Genomic DNA, 20,773 nt, shown 5'->3' with positions numbered 1-20,773 from the left:
ACTGGTGCATAATTAAGACTATAGTATCCATTTAATAAAATATGTTGATTTAACTGCAACATTAGTAAAACATTCCTTTGAACAAATACACCCGAAAGGTAAAAACACGGCCCATTTCCCTGGCTATCCCCGGTATACCCCCGGACCTGGGGGGGGGGGGGAGGCGTGGTTACAATTGACTTGTGCATAATTAAGACCAACGTGAAAGAAATCCGCTAAGTAGTGTGAAGGAAATGGTTCCTATTACCAGATGTAAATCCTTATAAGTATTGGTCTTTCACACCTTCCATAAAGCGAGCAGTAAGTATTTCACAATTTATTTATGAGTCCTTAATTTGCATAGATTATCTACATACATTTATAAACTAAAGCTATAAAATATGAGATAAATATGCACATGGCCATTGTAAATGAGTAATGTGAAATGCATACAGTTATGTTGCAGTAGACAAATTATCAATTATTATAAACAAGAACTAGGTAGCATGTAATTATAATGAGGATAAAACATAAGCATTCAGCTGATACTGAAGACATTTTAAAAAAAGTAAAAGATGAGTATATTTTCTTGTAACAATAACATTCAATACTCATATTTGAAGATTTAACTTCAACACTCTCCATTTTATAAAATATGTTGATTTAACTGCAACATCAGTAAGACATTCCTTTGACCAAATGCATGAGTATAATCCCTGATTAACAGTAAATAAAACAAATATTTTTAATATCACATGTCAAAAGCATTATCACATTTGAAAAAACTATATTGTTTACACAGAAAAAAATACAAATAAAATAAAAGTTAAGGAAGTTTTTTATAAAAAATATGAAAGCAATAAATTGTCCATTGAGGAAAGGGTCAAACATAAGAACATTACTCAACTTTTATTAAAACTTCATTTTTTCAAACCAAAAGATTTAAGGGGTTTACTTCCATTTTCAAAAACTAGTAACTAGTATATTTTTAAAGCACATTTCAATATCTGCAATATATTTCCATCACATAAGTGTTTCGTTTATAGTATAATTGTAGAATAAGTCTGTAATTAGAAAATAAATATATAAAAAAGTAACAGAAAAAATGCATGAATTATTTTTAATTGAAAATGAAAACAAAAGTGAGCCTTACAAGTTTCAAATGTTTTATCATTTGAATGTGGAGGGCAACATAAGTGAATGAATGATATATATAGCTTATATATATTTAAGGCTTATACTAAGAATAACTGATAATCTATTGAAAAAGAATGGATTGAAAGTTACTACTACATGGTCTTAATTAAGCAGTGTAATGTACATGATTGTCAAGTTTAGAAGTGGTTAATAACTTTCCTGCTTGTACATGAACTAAATCAAGTACTTTTTGCTTTTGATTGTTTTCCTTTAAAGCATTGATATTAAATAAAGAAAAATCCACTTATTTGAGGTTGTCATTTCTGCACACATTTGATTATGGAGGAAAATATCAAAATGCATTAAAAGTGTTACTGTTACTTAAAGCTGCACTCTGACAGATTTACTGTTTTGACAACTTTTTTTGCATTTTTGCCTTGGAATTAGATTTTTTTTGTGTGTAAATATCTGCTTACCAGTGATGAAAGACTGCTGAGAAAAGATCAGATCGCAGATTTTCATATTTCCAATCCAAATTTAATGTTTTATGGCTTAAACCGTTACTAACGGTTTATTAAAAATGTATATAACATCGTTTTTGGGACGGAAATATGAAAAGCTGTGATCTGATCTTTTGTCAGAAGTCTTTTATCATTGGTTTGCAGATATTTACGCAAAAACTTGTTCGTTCGAAAAAATAAAAAAGTTGTCAAAACGATTAATCTGTGAGAGTGCAGCTTTAACATCAGAAATCACAATAAATGAGAGAAAAAAGGTATCACACATGTCAGAAAATAAATTACATAAAAAGCTGTTTAATTTCTGATAAAAATAGGATAGAAACTCTATCCCTAAACTATGACAAAAACAGTGCTATTACTTTGATATAAAGTCTTCTTAAGCATATACGTACAATGTTTTTGTCCTGAGTAATATCCCAAAATATGTCATTACATAAATTATATAAATATTTACCCGAATGTTGACAATATGTACTTTCACACTGGAAGCCATGCAATATTTATTTTATTATACCGAACACAGTTACATTTATATACATATATAAGATTTTTACCATAACACAACTTTCAAGTTTAATAAATTTATTCTGTAATTATTGTTTGTTCACATTTAATAGCTGTCATTTTGTTGCAAATGTCGTTTAGAAATAAGGCAAACACCGGTTGTAACCAGATTCACAATACATTTAAATAAGCGCTTACCACCTCAGACTTGGGGAAACCAAAACATGCCTATTTTTGGATGCGCATGCTATGTGGCGTGAGACCACAGTTATTTTTAATATATGTTTCATTTAGACACTAACTTGGCTTCTTACTTTTAATCAGTCCCAATTGAAAAACAAGTAACTGGCTGCTGTAGAACAATCCAAGACACAAAATTTGATAACAAGAAAACATATGGTGGACTATTGCGTTTTCTCAAATAATTGAGTAGTAAGACATGACCCTGAGGTCAGGACGGAATAAGGCTACAAACAACCAATTTACAAAGTTCCACAGGCAATGATTTTTCCAATTTTTACACTGAAAACTATCAGTTTTTGCAATACAGTGTCAAATTATGCTAAGCTCTATGCAAGAAGGCCACCTGTTTCTTCTCTTTCATTCAACTTTAATAAAATATTGATACTTGAACACAAGCGCTCTTTTTTCACATCCGGATCTTGGTCAACGGGGGGCAGATAACTGTGGTCTTGAGCCTATTTAAGCAACATTTTTTCAGATACAGACTTCATAACTCCTATTGTTCAACTTAGGGCTATATGCAACACATACTGAAAATTTGGCAATGATATATTAAAAACTAAATGAATGAGAGTATTAGCACCTGTGGTATTTTCATAAAAAAGCAGAAACAACCATTTCCCTTAAATGGTAAGCCGCAAACCTTTGAAGAGCCATTTTTTCCTTATGCATTGGAATAATTTGACAATGTAAAGTTTTCCTTGTAGCTTTATATAGTGTCTATAGAACAGACCACAAAAATGGCATGCCTACTCTTTTAAGATTTTTTCTAAGCAAAATAAGGTTTTTCCACTTCATCCGCTTAGTGTTTTATATAAAAAATGACATAGAGCCAAACTGAAATGCTTCAACTTGTCAAAATTTTGCTTTTCTGGTCCACTTATATACAAAGGTAACAGAACTGTTCAGTTTAACAAAAGAAATGTAGTGATCATGTGTTTATAGACAGTGTTAACACCACTATATGCCAAATTGTTTGCTTCTGGGACAAATGGCGCAACAAAGGAAATGGAAAAAAAACACCAAAACTGAAAGATTCATGACAACTGCTAGTGTTTTCATTATTGGGGTGGCTACATGATGTAGAAAATGCAGAGATAGCATTATTATGCCCATTTTTAAAAAAAACTTTTTACTTTAAGTATCTGTTTTGAAGGCTAGATTTGGCATTAAATTCAGAGTAAAGCACTTCACCATTGTCTATAAGTTGCTTATTTGCTATAAATCTCACTCTTTGGAATCATTTACACACAAACAAATACTACAAAGTTGACTAACATCTTCATTCTTCTGAAATATTGGATTCAGAGCTGCATCTCCTGGATTCAGAATGTGCTGCTAAGTGAATGACATAATGAGTGGCCGAGTGAATGACAATATGAAAGTATGAGCAAAATTAATCTGCGTCTAAGTGAACAAATTAAATGGCTGAGTAAATGAGAGCTTTATTATTTCAAATATTTGTCAATACCATTTAAATGATTGATATGACATATTACTGATATGATATCATTTAATATGATTATAAATGATATCTCAGATATATATCGTACTTAGCCGCTCAATCTCTCATTTACTTGATAAGCTACCTTATCTCTCATTAGTCTCATGTCTCATATTGACACTTTACTCAGCCTCTCATTATGTCATTCGCTCAGCTGTTCATTTTGTCAAACACTCGACTGCTTATTTTGACATTGATTTAGTCGATGATTTTGTCATTTCACACAGCCGTTTAAAATTTAAAACTCGTATATAAAACAAAGGACGATTGAGTGGAATGACACAATAAACGGCTGAGTGCAATGAAATAATTAGCGGCTAAGTAAATGACGTAATGAACAGTTGATCAAAAAACATAAAGAGCTACGAGTCATGAACAAATATATACCCCATGCACAACTCATGCCTAAAATAAAGACACATACTACATGTACAAAAAGCGAACAAAACTACTTTAACGATTTACGTGTACATTATTTAGAAAAAGAAACCGTATTCATATGCTTATTTCTAACCTTTTTAAAAAGCTCTCTGTTGTTTACTATCCATTAACTACCACTTCCGGTGGCCATATTTCCACTTCTGTCTGTGTCTATGTCGCACAGTGAACTGATATAATCACATTTGGCTTTCACGTGACGATGATGATTATGTAGGACTGATAACATATTCAAGTGGTTTTGATAATAATATCAGTCGGTATGTAGGTCAAACCAAATGCATAATAACAATCATTCATTTAAAGGCACAAACAGTTTTCATGATTTAAATCCAAAAGTCAGCTTTGAAAGAATATCATTTCGAAAAAAAACGAAAGCTTTCAAGATTTATTACCACTTCCGGTAGCTTATCAAAAAAATATAACTTAATTTCAGCAGAATAAATATCATCATACTGCTTTACTATATTTTTTAGATTCAGGGTAATTTTAAGGTAATTTGTATTTTAAATTGAACTGCATTTATAAATGAAATGAGCATCAATACAAAATGGAATCAGCATCATGAACATTGTCGGGAACATCTTTAATTTGACAATTTATTGTTACCACAACTATCAATAAATTTATCATCAGAGTTAATAATAATGATATGAAGCACAAAGTTATCTATCACATTAACACATTATTCTAAAAAAGAATTCACTTTCCTTTTGTGAATTAAATATGTACCGAATAACGCGACACTTTTTATTAAGGAAGAAGAGGAATGATCATATGCATTCACACACCGATATGGACCATAAGTAGCATTTTATATGACTATATTGCTTATATTTAGCATGTTATATATTGGCAAGAAAGCATTTTTTCAGAAAACGATAGAGATACGAAACTTAAGCTTAATACACTTTCGATACCCTAGTTGATAAAAGTAGAAGTTAAAAGAAACTAATGAGTATGAAACTAAGGTAATTCCATGCATAAAAATCGGAAAATTAAAGGCTTTAAAATGGTCTTCTTGTGGATATTTCATTTTAAAGAAGAGCTAGTAAGTTTGTATTGTGCCGGCGTAAGTAGTTTCATATCAGTTCTACTTGCAAGCTCCAGGATGGTCTTGCGGTGTTTCAAGCATATATCAAAATATATACATGTCCGTATCGGGTGAAATGCCCCTTGCACGACAGTGCGGACACAGTTGAGGCAAAGTAGAAGCCAACCTGTGGTAAAAGTGATGGTACCACATTTTCCGATATTTGAAATATGTCCATTTAATAAAAATATCAGATCAATTATAAGCCATACTCACGCGTGTACACATAAAAAAGGCACATATCTGCACGACTTAAGTATCGACAGCTCATTCCCTTTGCATCACTGAAGAATAACATGATGACAAAAACAGCTATACTCATGTTCAATCACGAAAGACAGCTCGTAACATTTATATCTACGAGTTTAAGGATGACCATGGTAAGAAAATAAATGATATGACGAGTGACTTTTTGTTCGAAATGGACTTCGATCTAGACGAAATGTATAAAAAAAATATGGAATAAACAGTAGATGGCCTGCGAAATTCGAGGTACTTGGCAGATTCACGATGTGCAGATGATTGAGACTATCAACTAGAGATAAAATGCGAGGTAAATAATAAGGTAGAAATTCATAGAATACGAAGCAATATATATAGTGCAACCCCGCCGCACTCGTGGTAAAAATCCAAACGAACATTGATGAATTCACAAGCTTTCATTCAAACAATCTCCTGACAATATACACACTAAGTATTCATTGAAGCCGCATCGACAAGGGAGCAAGCAGTAGATTGCGCGTCAAGTGGCGTATTGGACTCCATATCCGGTCATAAAGAGGCTACATGTGTTGGCACTCACCATGATTAAGGGGGAACAACCAAGACAGGGTTTAACACAGAAATACGCCCCAGACTCAGAAAACAAATGCAGTCGATATTCTGACCTATTAGAAAACATGATCACCATCCTAAGTTTCAGTCCCACCAAAAACAGTACTTATGTTGACCAAAACAACCAGAGATGCAGCCCTATGGTTCAATCCCGCGTACGTGAATGATTGCTGAAGGAGAAACGCCAGTATTGGGGCAACATAATGACATTTGCACGTTGTCAGAGCATTGTAACATAATGTGGGGAGCATCTCTAATTGACGCACTGAAATTAGAGGAAGGACTGAGTTCACTGACGAGTCTCGTATTTGTATCGACAGTGTAAACGGCTGTAATCGAGTGCGGCTTTAAAATGCTACGCAGACTGTGCATTTTGTAAATCAGATCGGTTGGGCAGACGGCTGTTAGCAGGAGTGGCGTGGAGATCGGGAATTCTATAAAGACTGTGCAGTACGTCAAATCCGGCAGATCGGAGTTGTGGCCATAGAGATATGGCATTGATACATGTAATTAAGTACTTCATTTTTTTAATTATCTGGTTTCATTTTAAGGTGAAATACATTTATTTAAGTACACCCTCTGTTCATCTAACTATATTTTTAGAATGCATTTATCAAGATTTGTTTAGAATGATGTAGAGTTTTCTATTTAAATACGTTTTTGAATAAACAAGCGTTTTGCACTTTGTTCTAGAACATTCTTATTAGTTATGTAAGTGCACACTTCTCTGATATGGAGATGGGAGTTAAATATATGGTAGTTTTATCAGTGCTTGAACAGTTTGATATTTTTCTGTGGGAATTATATTGTGTTCAATATTTCTAGTGGTTTTAATTATGTGACATTTAAAATAGTACAATACGGGTTAAAGAAATTATGGAAGATGCAATTTAATTATCGCAATAATAAAAACATTATTTGAAACATTGTATTTAACTGTTTTTAAATAAATGATGTTGTTGTTTAAAGCTGCACCCTCACAGATGTACCGTTTTGACAACTCTTTTATTTTTTGTCTTGAAACAAGCCAATCTTTGCGAAAATCCATGGAAACCAGTGATATAAGACTGCTGACAAAAATTAGATCGAACAGTTTTATATTTAAGATCAAAAATTAATGTTGAATGCATTTTTCTTAAACCGTTAGTAACGGTTAAAGCCACAAAACATCAATTTTCGAACGGAAATATTCAAATCTGCGATCTGATCTTTTGTCAGCAATCTATCATTGGTTTGCAGATATTAACGCAAACATTTTTTTCTTTCCAAGACAAAACATAAAAAAGGTGTGCAAACGGTACATCTCTGGGAGTGTAGCTTTAAAGTGTGTTACTGGTTTCTTTTTCCCTGAGGAGTCTGATTGTCGCCCGCCCGCAATCTGCTGGTCTCACAATAGACTACGTATGACATTATATCGCTGCGATCTTGTCTTGTCCAACTATTTGGGTATTGAATACCAGCTTCGATCCGGCCATGGTAACACACATGTCTGATATATGCGTTGCATGAGGAGTGGACATTCCAACCATTCAACCATTCGTGCGTAGTATGTCTGAAGATGTCAAGCGTTTTTGACACACTATGTATTAAAAAATGTGTTCACCGCCGACAAATTGACAAATCAGGGATATCTTATGGTGCTTGATATAAGCAATACAAAGGATAATAAATTTAAAAATGTAATTTGATTCAAACTTTCCAGCGGAATAAACTTATTTAGTTAGTTGAACATTTTCATTGACAGTTCATTCACAAGCCCAAATAGCAAATTGCCGATACTCATTTGGAAAGAAATATGTAAGCTAAGCCTAAATAACTTAACAAAAGAGGTAAGGTTTAAACATTTGGTTTTTATCATCAAAACAAGCTTTCATTACGTCCTTAAGTCAAATTCCTGCAAAAGCGAGGTGTGTCTGTGATATTGCAGGGATGACAATTGCGTCATGGCCTATGGCTTGTGAAAGGGTAAATTCCCTTTATTGTGATTATGTAGTGTTGTCGAATTGGTATTACACGTACTATTGCCAAAGTGACGTCGATTTAAGGTGGAACGCGACTATGGGAGAATTTTCGAATTAATGTCTGAAAATTGGTGTACAAATAGAAGAGCATATGCCCAGTTAGGGACTGTTTTTACTTTTTCAATATTCGGAACGGTTTTGAAACTACAGAATTTGAGTCTACAAAATACACCACTGACGACAATTTTGAGACGTCTGTCATAGTTTTGCGTTCCAGCTACAATATCCGATCAATTCTTTGTTAACCGCTATGAAATTTCAACCTCAAGTTTGTCTTGCAAAATCTTATGTCTTATCAGTAGAGATCTGCAGTTATAAGGCTCTAAACTAAGCAAAAGCATAGTAAATTCAGCGTGTGACACTCATTTCATACACAATATAACTAACAAACCAAAAAATGATAATCGACAGAAATCTGCATTGTAATAAGCACGAACGGATCCCGGCAGTAGAGGGGGTGCAGCCCCCCCCCTTAAAATCATCCCAGTTTTCTTCTGTATGCCACTATCGGAGAAAAATGTAATAGTATACAGATCTATGAAATACGCGACTATAGAGTTCAGTGTTTTAAATCTAAGTTTGATGTAGTCAATCGGTTATCGTTGAATAAAAACATATGCAATTAATAAATTCCACTAATATTGGTAACCATATTATTGACTAAGTTTGGTAGTGAATATAACTCTTAAACATTTTCAACGAGGGTCATTTGTTACGCAACGGTTTGGGGAGGGGTGGGGGTGGTCAGTTCTTGACGTTTAAAAATGATCGGTTGTTCTTTGAACAGAAAGAAAATGACGCATGTGGTCAATATATAACGGGGTCAATCGGCGTTAATTTAAAACACACTAAAATTTAAAGTGAAACTCTTATTCAAATCAATATTCCACATGTATAACAAACATTTATTTTGACTGATAAACCCTTACTTTTTACTAAATAATAAACTCATACAAAATATTATTTACTGATTACAACATTGTAACTGTTTATTTAATAGTAGAAAGCGCAAAAATGATTCATTTTTTGGTGAATGCTAAAGGATTTACTATGGTCTCATATTTCTTTCAAATTAAACTCGGTATTCTCCATAAGAACCATTGTTTTCGATGTGTATTTATTGTTAAAGGCATATTAAAACAATAGTATTAGTTGTGGTAAATCGTACTTGTGTTTAATACTTGTGTTTGCACTGATTGTAAATGATCACATTGAATTGTTTCTATTATCTCATCTTATTAAGGGTTGTTATAGTTCACACAAATGCACTCACATGAACGCACGTATACGCCCACATACTCGTACATGCACACACACACGCACACACACACTATGATAAAATATTATATGTTCCAAATGGCTCAAATGATGAGCTTAAAGTTAATGTTTTAGTGCAGTAAAATGTTTAATTTTGTTAATCAATGCATTGTTTGTTTTAATCCATAACGAGTTATTTTGTTTTCCTGACTTTACCACGCAATCAAAGCTTCTCGTGCGTTCAAGCAAATTCATGAGACAACTTTCGGCGATGCATTCAATGCCCATGATACAGAAGCCAACATAGCTACCTTGTCCCGCACTCAATGTCCCTGCCGTGCGTATTGTACACGCGTGCGTATTGTACACGCGTGCGTGCGTGCGGGCGTGCGTGTGTGTGTGCGCGCGCGCGAGCGTGTGTACATACATGCCTGCGTGTGAGAGCGTACATGTGTGAGATCGTGTGTGTGTGTGCGTGTGTGTGCGTGTGTATGGGCGTGCGTATGCGTGTTTGTGTGTGTGTGTGTGTGTGTGCGCGCGCGTGTGTGTGTGTGTGTGTGTGTGTGTGAGTGCGAGAGCGCGAGCGCGTGCGCATATATGCACGCGTGCTTGAGTGTGGGATGGTGTGTGGGGTGCGTTTTTACGCTTGCGTACGTGACTTTATTGTACGTTTTGTGCGTGTGTTTGTATGTAAGCTATAACAACCCTTAACAAAATGAGCTTATAGTAACTATTTAAAGATGCACACTTACTCTCCCATCTCAACTCAACTCAATATCTTAATTTTCCCTATGGCTGGACATATTCATAATATATCCAAACATTGATAGACATAGAGCATAAATAATATTATATACAATAATAGTACAGTTTAAAATTATAGCATATTGTTGTCAAAATAATTAAATAGGTAGGATAGAGCTATTATATAAGTATAAATAAAAAACTTGCATTCTACATGCAAATAAAATAAGTCTATTTGACTTCCATGATAGTAAGATCGTATGTGATCTGACGCTTGGATGCAGAAATCTTGTCGAAAACAAAGGTTCTTATGAGAAATACCGAGTTGATTTGAAAGAAATGAGCATAAAACATCGTATTTTTACATTATGAGATTAGAGTAGACCACAGTAAATATTTTAGCATTCACCAATAATTTAATGTTTTTGAGCATTCTGTTATTAAACACGCGGTTAAAATCTTGTAACCAGTAATTAATATTTTCCATAAATGCATACTTGAGTAAGAAGTTAAAGTTTTATTAGACAAAATTGATCTTGTTATGTACGTTTATGCATGGATTTTGGATAAGCATGTCACTTTAACTATAGTTCATTTATAATCAGTGCTTTAATTATTTAATAATGTTAACTATTCGGAATTCAACAGAAGAAAACAATGTTGAATTATCAATTTAACTAAAATTAACAACAACTGTTATATGTTATTGATCAGTGGTTTATTCAAAACTAAGCTCTTATTAGCGTAAATAATAGTTCGATTTACGTCATCCGAAACATTTTATAACAATACGCAATGGAAAAACAGGTATAGGGGTTAGATTATTTGATACTGCGCAAAAACGAACTCAGTGAGGTACCCTTTTTTGATATCAGGCAATTTATAATAAAACATTGAATACATGTATTTAAAAAAATCAAAAATTAAACGAGCAGTTTTTTCAATAATCAAAGAAAGGGGCACTTTTTTCAGCGAAACACGACGCCGTGTTTTCCCGCGAAAAATGACGTTTAAGACGAATTTTAAATAAATAACGTAAAACAAGAAAACGAAAAATATATATGCGTGAACGTTTTCACAAGACGCACTTGAGGTTTAAATTTCTTAGCGGTAAACGAAGAATTGGTGAAACTATCGGTTATTGTAGCTGGAACGTAAAAATATGACAGACGTCTCGAAATTGACGTCAATGGTATATTTTGAGGAGTCATAGTTTCAAAACTGTTCCGAATATTGAAAATGTAAAAACAGTCCCTAATTGGGCATATGCTCTTCTATTCGTATACCAATTTTCAAACAGTAACTCGAAAACAATTTCATAGTCGCGTTCCACCTTAACGAAATATTGTTGTTGTTTTCCATTCGGTACGATCTGCATTGCATTTATTACAAAGATTAGCAGTGGCGTAGCCTCGGCCTGAGGGAGGAAGGAAGAATGAAGGAAGGAATGAAGGAAGGAATGACGGAAGAATGAAGGAAGGAATGAAGGAAGGAATGACGGAAGAATGAAGGAAGGAATGAAGGAAGGAAGGAATGAAGGAAGGAAGGAATGAAGGAATGAATGAAGGAAGGAAGGAAGGAAGGAAGGAAGGAAGGAAGGAAGGAAGGAAGGAAGGAAGGAAGGAAGGAAGGAAGGAAGGAAGGAAGGAAGGAAGGAAGGAAGGAAGGAAGGAAGGAAGGAAGGAAGGAAGGAAGGAAGGAAGGAAGGAAGGAAGGAGGGAAGGAGGGAGGGAGGGAGGGAGGGAGGGAGGGGCCGACGAATGAGTGGTCACTCTTCATGTGTGTGTGCGTGTTTGTGAACAATAACAACCCTTGACATATAAGATTATTGAAAGGATTCAATGTTTTCATTTATAATTAGTGCAAATATCTAACCACAGAAGTCATTTTTTGAAAGAAAATCGTCGAGTATTTTAACTTCAAAATTTAGTCTAAGCAGCTAAAAACATCTCAAAGTCCTTCTTTAACTCTTATTTAGATACGTTTAAGCTTTTTTGTACATTTAATAGCTCTTGTAATGTTAGAGACAGGAATTTTTCAAAATTGCGTCAATTATTGGAGAATCGCTGTTTAGTTTAAACATGTTCATGAGTATAATCTGTGATATATTGTAATTTTGAGGGTTTGGTTTAAATTTCTTAGTAGTATTGTCATCCTTTTTTTCAGAAGAGCTGGGTATTTCTGCACAAGGGGCACGTTGACGGTAGCAGTGTAAACACAATGACGTCTGGCGTCCAGTGAAATGTTCTTGCGTGTTAGATATATACAGTTTTCAACAGATATGTGAGTAAAACAGCCTATTGTAATTGGTTGCGATTCAGAAATTGCAGTCATCTATGAAATGTTTATTTTTTTTATTTTTTTGTGTCAATTTTGTTCTTGAAGTACCTGAAGGTTTGTTTTAAATATGATTTATACATGGATTCTGATCTTATTTGAGATATGCAGGACTTTTTCAGAAAGACGAATACGACTATTTTGTTTAATAAAACATGTTATGCACATTTCAGAAAGACCAATATTTACATATGTATGTGTTTTTGTACTGGTGTACTGGCGTATGTACTCTGATATACTCGCGTTAGTTTTCGATGTCGAAGTGGTGGGACATATATTTGTTTTAACCAGTCAGCACCAGTTTCGCACGCGGGATCGCTGTACGGACGTATGCACCTTGTGTTGTCAACGTGTCGATGCCAAAAACTCACTCACAATACTTTGGGGTTTTATTCATGCATTTGTGACAAAAACAGAGAAAGGTGGTGGAAAATTCCATGCGTTTTATACATCAAGTTGTTTATGCTATACAGAGACTGCCATTTGGGCCATATCACAATTTAAGTGGTCACCAGATTCAAACCCGGGCTCGTTGTGCGGACGTTCGACCGACGCATTACCAAGGTAACCATGCCGAAGAGATACAAGTACGAGAACATCTCAACAGATATGTGAGCAGAAATACCCATTGTTAAAAATTATTACTTATTAAGAAACTGTAGTTACGTTTTTGCTAGTTTTCAATTATAGTTTTTAGATGTGACTGCAGTTTTCTATCATTTGAACACGGATATAAAATATTTATTACAAAATTTGAGGATATTGTCCATAAAGAGGAAGGCATTTACAGTTGCATGTTTTCTTGGTGCGGGTAATCAACGCCAGTTAAGTCATATGAATTCACGAATTTAGTGTACTGTAGCCCTTTTACAGTTATGCCCCTTAGAAGTGTGAAAAACAGTCTGGAAAAAAGGACACCCGTCTACCAATAATAAGCAAAACACAAGATTAATCGGTAAGTTCACATAGAAAGTTATACTTTGGTATGCAAACATAAAGGACTATTATCAGAGTGTCTTTTTTACTTCTATTGTGGTGTTGTTTTTGTTTTTGACCAAAAATAATTATTAGGCAATGATTTACAGTTACTTATTGATTGATCAAAAACCACCCTGTTTACAAATTACAGTTTAGAACATGTTGGAGGTTAAAAGGGACTATTTATTCTTTCTCAACTAATGGAGGAGATTCAAAATCAGATCATGTGGAACATGACAAATTTGTTAAATACTAGCTACAACACACCAGTTAATTGTTACCACAACCCCCACAGGTCCGGGGGTATACCGGGGATAGCGGTGAAAATGGGCCCTGTTTTTACCTTTCAGGTGGATCTGCAGTGCCAGGTGAATGTGGTGGTTTTGTCTTAGTGCCATGAATAATAGGGAATGTTCTTTGACTAGCATTTTTTAGGGTATAGGGGCATTTGACAGGGATTTTACCTGCAGTTCGTATCCGCAGGGCGGGGATTTTACCAGGGATTGGCCGGACCAAAAGTCAAAGTCCCTGCTGTGGGAGGGCTGTGGTTACTATTGACTGGTACATCAGCATAACTTTATAGGATCCAGTCTTGATATCTCTAAAGCCGTAAACATATATTCAGAAGAATATCAATAATTGACTAAAGAAATCCAATTAGGGTAAAACTATCATTTATCATACATTAAAATGGAACCAGTTTTGCTAAATCAAAAATATACCATTAGTTGTATTACATCAGCCAATTGATTTAAAGGAATCCAATTTTGGTAAATTGCTTGAAAGAACACAACAATTATAAGATCCATTTTTTATGACACAAACATGCCATATCCCTCCCTGTGGTCCCCCGGAATTCACAATAAATATGTCTGAGATAAAATATTTTTAATGCAAGCAAATCATTGACATATACTTATAAGTGTCTCATAGAAAATTATATGCTTTGAAATACATTTCACTTCAGTTTTCATGATTCAGTTTTGGTTTAAATAATTTTCTGGTAAAAATATATAGTACTCACATACTAACAAACAACTTGATATAAGAGGTTTGAAATTTACATATAGTAATAGCAGAAGTGGGTTGTGTCCTTTTGTAATGGCTGTACTGAGTACATTGTTTATTCATGTCACATTATATATAATTTATCAAATTTAAACAGGTATTGGGATTGCTCAATAGCTGTGGATTGGATGCTTTACACAACCAAACAAATGTGTGAGGACTTTTAAGGTTGAAGAACTTCCAAGTGGCAGTTTTAACAGTTTCTGCTTATATTGGGAATTTGAAAAAACTGTTATGATGTAAATTAATGAAGTGGAAGTAATTGTTGATTGCTTTTGCTAAATTAATTGAGTTAAAACCACATTATTGTGTACAAATAGGAACAAGATACTTGTGTAATAATATGTGTATAATAAATTGAATTCCAGTACTTTTGCATCTACAAACAACTTGATGTATAAGAGGTTTGGAATTTAAATAGGATAACTGATTGCGGCCGGCAGTTTGTATAGTTTCTGCTTAAATCAGGAGTTGGAAGATGAAAAAACTGTTATGTATCAATGAAGTCAAAGCTGTTGATTAATAAATTGATTTGTGGTAGTTTACTAACAAACAACTTGATGTATAAGAGGTTTGGCATTTAAATAGAATTACTGATTGCGGACGGCAGTTTTTATAGTTTTTGCTTATATTGGGATTTGGAAGTTTAAAAAAACCTTTCTGTATCAATGAAGTGGAAGTTGTTGATTGCTTTTGCTAATTGAGTTAAAAAAAACTTTTTGTGTATACAAATAGGAACATAACACTTGTGATATATGTGTATTATAAATTGAAATGTGGTACTTATGTTGACAAACAACTTCATTTTTATAAAATATTAATGAATTAATTATTAACATATATAGTGAATTAGTGACTTAGTGATTATGGACGGCAGTTTTAATAGTTTCTGCTTATATTGGGAGTTGATTGTTTGAAAAAACTGTTCTGTATCAATGAAGTGGAAGTTGTTGATTATAACTTTTGCTAATTGAGTTAAACCCCATTATTGAGTACAAATAGGAACATAATAGTAATACTTGTGTTATGTGTTTTATAAATTGAATTGTGGTACTTATACTGAAAAACAACTTGATAAAAGAGATTTGGAATTAACATAGTGATTACTAATTGCGGACGGCAGTTTTTATAGTTTCTGCTGATATTGGGAGTTGGAAGATTAAACAACTGTTACATATCAATGAAGTGGAAGTTGTTGATTAATAACTTGATTTGGGGTACTTATACTGACAAACAACTTGATGGTTATAAGAGGTTAGGGATTAACATAGTGATTTAGTGACTTAGTGATTATGGACGGCAGTTTTAATAGTTTCTGCTGATATTGGGAGTCGATAGTTTGAAAAATCTATTCTGTATCAATGAAGTTTAAGTTGTTGATGAATAAATTGATATGTGGTACTTATACTGACAAACAACTTGATGTATAAGAGGTTTGGAATTTAAATAGAATTACTAATTGAGGACAGCAGTTTTTATAGTTTCTGCTGATATTGGGAGTTGGAGGTTTGAAAAAACTGTTCTGTATAAATGAAGTGGCAGTTGTTGATTACTTTTGCTAATTGAGTTAAAAAACCCTTTTTGAATACAAATAGGAACATAATACTTGTTTATGTGTCTTATAAATTGAATTGTGGTACTTATGCTGACAAACAACATGATTTTTATGAAAGATTTGGAATTAACCAAGCGATTTAGTGCCTTAGTGATTATGGACAGCAGTTTTAATAGTTTCTGCCTATATTGCAAGTTGGAGGTTTGAAAAAACTATTCTGTATCAATGAAGTGGAAGTTGTTGATTTATTTTGCTAATTGAGTGAAACCAAATTATTGAGTACAAATAGGAACATAAGTAATATATATATTGAACTGTGATACTTTAACAGAGAAAAACATAAATGTACATGTATGAGAGGTTTGGAATTTACATAGTGATTCAGTGATTGCACACCGCAGTTTTAACAGTTTCTGCTTGTATTGTAAAAATGTATTGTCATGTTTATAGAGTGTGCCTTGGCCCAAGTTTTGTTGTTTAGTGTTGTTCACTTTTAACCATGTATTGTTATGTATACAGAATGTGCCCTCGCCGGGATTTTATTTTTAAGTGTTGTTTACTTTTAACCATGTATTGTTATGTTTACAGTATGTGCCCTGGCTGGAATTTTATTGTTTAGTGTTGTTCACTTTTAACCTTGTATTGTTATGTTTACAGTATGTGCCCTTGCCAGGATTTTATTGTTTAGTGTTGTTTACTTTTAACCATGTATTGTTATGTTTACAGAATGTGCCCTTGCCGGGATTTTATGGTTTAGTGTTGTTTACTTTTAACCATGTTTTTTCCTTTAATCATGTATTGTTATGTTTACAGTATGTGCCCTGGCCGGGATTTTATTGTTTAGTGTTGTTTACTTTTAACCATGTATTGTTATGTTTACAGAATGTGCCCCAGCCGGGATTTTATGGTTTAGTGTTGTTTACTTTTAACCATGTTTTTTCCTTTAATCATGTATTGTTATGTTTACAGTATGTGCCCTCGCCGGGATTTTATTGTTTAGTGTTGTTCACTTTTAACCATGTATTGTTTTGTTTACTTTTAACCATTGATTTGTTTTGTTTACAGTATCCTCCCTTGGATTTTATTTTTAAGTGTTGTTTACTTTTAACCATGTATTGTTTTGTTTACATAATGCGCCCTCGCTGGGATTGTATTTTTAAATGTTGTTTGCTTTTAACCATGTACCCTTACAGAAAAAATGCATTCAATGTGAACAGTTATTGTGAATAATATGTAAATATTTTGCGAACTATCTGCGAACATGTATCTTCTTCTAAGAATTCATTCGCACAATGTTCACAGAATGTTCACTTTTCACATGCAAATTAGATTATCTGTGAACTCAAATTGCGAACAAATTGTGAACAAATTGTACAAATGGAGATCATTAAATGTTAACAACTTGCGAATATTAAATGTTAACAATTCGCGAATATTAAATGGTAACAACTTGCGAATATTAAATGTTAACAATTCGCGAATATTAAATGGTAACAACTTGCGAATATTAAATGTAAACAATTTGCGAACAGTACATGTAAACAATTTGCGAATAGTACATGTGAACCATTCGCGAACTATGAACCAATAAATGTTAACAATATGCGAACAATAAAAGTGAACTATTGGAGATCAGTAGATGTGAATAACCTGTGATATATATAAATATATTGTGATACTGTGTGCAAAACTTTTGGAGTCAAATCCTAAATTGCCATTTTGGAGTATATATCAAATGTAAGAAGTGAAAACAATTATTATACAGTTTATTCAAACACAAAGTAATTATTCATTTTGTTTTTGTCTACATACATGCATTATACCTTTTAACAAACAATTTTTTCTTATTTTTTCCAATAATTTTGTCTTATATACTTGTCAAAAAATTCCATTTAAAGTAACTTACAGGTAACCATACTTATTGTTATAACATACAGTTTCAGTCATAATATTGCAGAAATGAGCTGCAGTAAGATTAGATTACCATATCAAAGTTAACAAAGTTAAATTGAAATTTTATCAGGTTTTTTTTAAAGTGTTATAAGGGCCTGCAAACCCCTGGCCACAGTTATGAAAAAGGTAGAACTAAGAAATAGATTGGCAACCTCCTGCCTTCATAGAATTAAAAGCTTAAGACAGTCAAATATTGATTTTGTTTTGATAACAACTTTACATTAACATGATTATAAATACACACAGGCTTTACATATTTGGCACTTGAAACCTAATAGTACTTCAATTAAACATTATACAATGTTCCTTACATTTTCTGTAACATTCAAAATGTTAAAATTCTTCACAGCTAAATGAAGGGTGTTCTATTGACACATGGAAACCTGTCTCTTTTCTGTGGCTCCCTGTCTTTCTTTAACCTGGCTAAACCCCTAAGAGGTTTGTTTACATAGTTATAGTAAATATCAGTAAGTTTCTAATTCCTGGAGTTTTCTCATACTGAGAAATAATGTTACTACTTATTTCTGAATGACAAATACTAGTCCAAACAAACAGCTCTAAAAGTTAATTAACAGGTTGCACAGTTTGTTCAATGCTTTGGTTGAGACTGTCAAGGGCACACTGTCTTTTTAAATGTCAAATCTGCTGTATTATCTGATCTTGTCATGTTAATACCACTGCTATTCAAGATCCATCCCCTTGATGCAGATTTCGGAAAGGAGTTCAGGTAACACAACTACTCTGGTTTTCATCAAGGTAAACTACACCATATCCGATGCAACAAACCTGCACTGCACAAAGCCAGGCCTGTTTGCTGAAAGTATGAAATGATAGAAATTATGTCTAGTTCAGTCATATTTTGACATCACAATAAAGCACACAAAAACAAGCTTATATAAAGATTTAGATATCATACTGGTGTTTTGACAAAGTGAGGAGTTTCTTGACTAGTTAAAACAGCATTTATTCTTGTTGATCATTGTTGAAAATTTGAAATGTAATATAGAAATAACATACTTATGAAAGTTCACATATACATTCGTCCTCTGGCAATAGGTATGCAAAGTTGCATTTTATCAATTTTAACAGTTATTGAGTTATGGTCAAGGTTATTTTTTTGACATGTAACTGACAACAATTAAAAGGCTAACATCTTAAGTGAATACTCTTGAAAATCTAGGGCTCAATTCTGTTAGGTAAGTATTTTCAAAATTAAAGTACTCTACTATAGGGATAAATGTGCAAAATTTATTATCTACCTGCTTTTCCAAAGACCAAAGTGCCAATTTCGGCTTTTCTTCTCCAAACCATGGTACTTGAAGTAGTGATCATCATGCTCACAGCAGTGTCTGCTCCCTTCCCCGGCAAATCAGTCTCATCAAGCAAATAAACTGCTTGTTATCCTGCAACATTTGATACACGTACATCTTTATTTTATACATGCTATTTTGTTAATCTAAAATATTGCATGATTTCAAAATAAAATATGGAAACACAAAATGCCTTCTGATTACGCATCACATGATTGTCATGTGTGCAACCACAAATATTCTCCTTACTTGAAAAAAACTGTCAGTTAATAATTTAATTAGCCGTTTATTAATTTGTGAACTTAAGTTATAAATAACTAAAATGTACCTGAGTGCTCTGTACATACTCCAAACTACGATGACGAGGCATTTCCATATAGTTTTGAACAATATTGGACCAGTCGGTTGGGCATGATGGGGGAAGAAGACTGGCAGGGAAATGTTAACTGCAACATGGGAGGGTGTCGGACAGGGAGCATGGATACTGTCCTGAAATAAGATAGCAATATGATGCATATAAATACACTGTAACAGTTATGTAGTGCACTGTGATCTTTTGTCATTTCATCATTGTTGTTTTCGAAACTCATAAACAGATCACAATTATCTACAGTGTTGTCATGGTCAGGATGAGTGTTCCTAGTAAATGAAGGTCATTCATAAGTTATAAGGGAGCAAGACAAATCGGCCCCTTACCAAATCTGCCTACTACCAAATCGGCCCCTAAGACATTTCGGCCCTGCCATTTCGTCCCCTTAATTGAAATGACTCGAGACGTTTCGGCCCCTTCGTGATTTTCAACTGAGACATTTCGGCCCCTTAATTTTATTTTATTTTTTATCTTGAGTATAAAGAAAAACATTGTAGGTCGTCTTATAAATGTAAATGAGATCTGTAAATAAGTTGTAAATAAAATCTTGAAATTTACAAATAGACAAAAAACATTGATATGACTGATATAAAAAATATAATTAAAATCTAAATAACTATTAACCCTGATTTTTGATATAAAATGTTAGAAAATCTAAGAAAGTTTATTTGTTATAACTGTTATAAGTAGTAGTAATTATTAATTGATCATTTAAGACGTCAAAGAAAATTTGTCTTTGAACCATGCGTTCTTTTTTGCAAGGCAAACTGTTTGTGTTGTGGGTGTGAAAAAGACATTCAAATACGTGTGAACGAATAATTGTCTTTAATTTGTTAATGTTATTTACAGTTGATTTAAGAAGATTTGAGTAATATAAAGAACGTAAGTATATATATTCAATCGTTTCTAAAATTGGGTACCATTTGT

General features: G+C 33.3%; 1 protein-coding gene and 1 long non-coding RNA gene across 2 annotated transcripts in view; both read right to left on the bottom strand.

Moving 5' to 3' along the window:
- LOC128221536 (uncharacterized) overlaps positions 1–13,241 on the bottom strand; it is a 59,721-nt gene extending 46,480 nt beyond the window's left edge. The window contains exon 1 of the mRNA XM_052930142.1: positions 13,173–13,241. Within this exon, the coding sequence (XP_052786102.1) occupies positions 13,173–13,241 (69 nt within the window). The remainder of the gene's footprint in view (positions 1–13,172) is intronic.
- A 4,349-nt stretch (positions 13,242–17,590) lies between these two features.
- LOC128222291 (uncharacterized) lies at positions 17,591–19,988 on the bottom strand. Its single transcript, XR_008259120.1, has 3 exons — positions 19,805–19,988; positions 19,426–19,569; positions 17,591–18,980 (listed from the first exon to the last, which is right to left on the bottom strand). It is a non-coding gene; the product is annotated as an uncharacterized LOC128222291 (long non-coding RNA).
- Positions 19,989–20,773: the final 785 nt, after the last annotated feature.

Source organism: Mya arenaria, chromosome 16 (assembly GCF_026914265.1).
Source record: "Mya arenaria isolate MELC-2E11 chromosome 16, ASM2691426v1".
Lineage (NCBI taxonomy): Eukaryota > Metazoa > Mollusca > Bivalvia > Myida > Myidae > Mya > Mya arenaria.
Note: the sequence above shows the minus strand (reverse complement) of the source record. Positions and strands in the feature narration are given on the sequence as shown.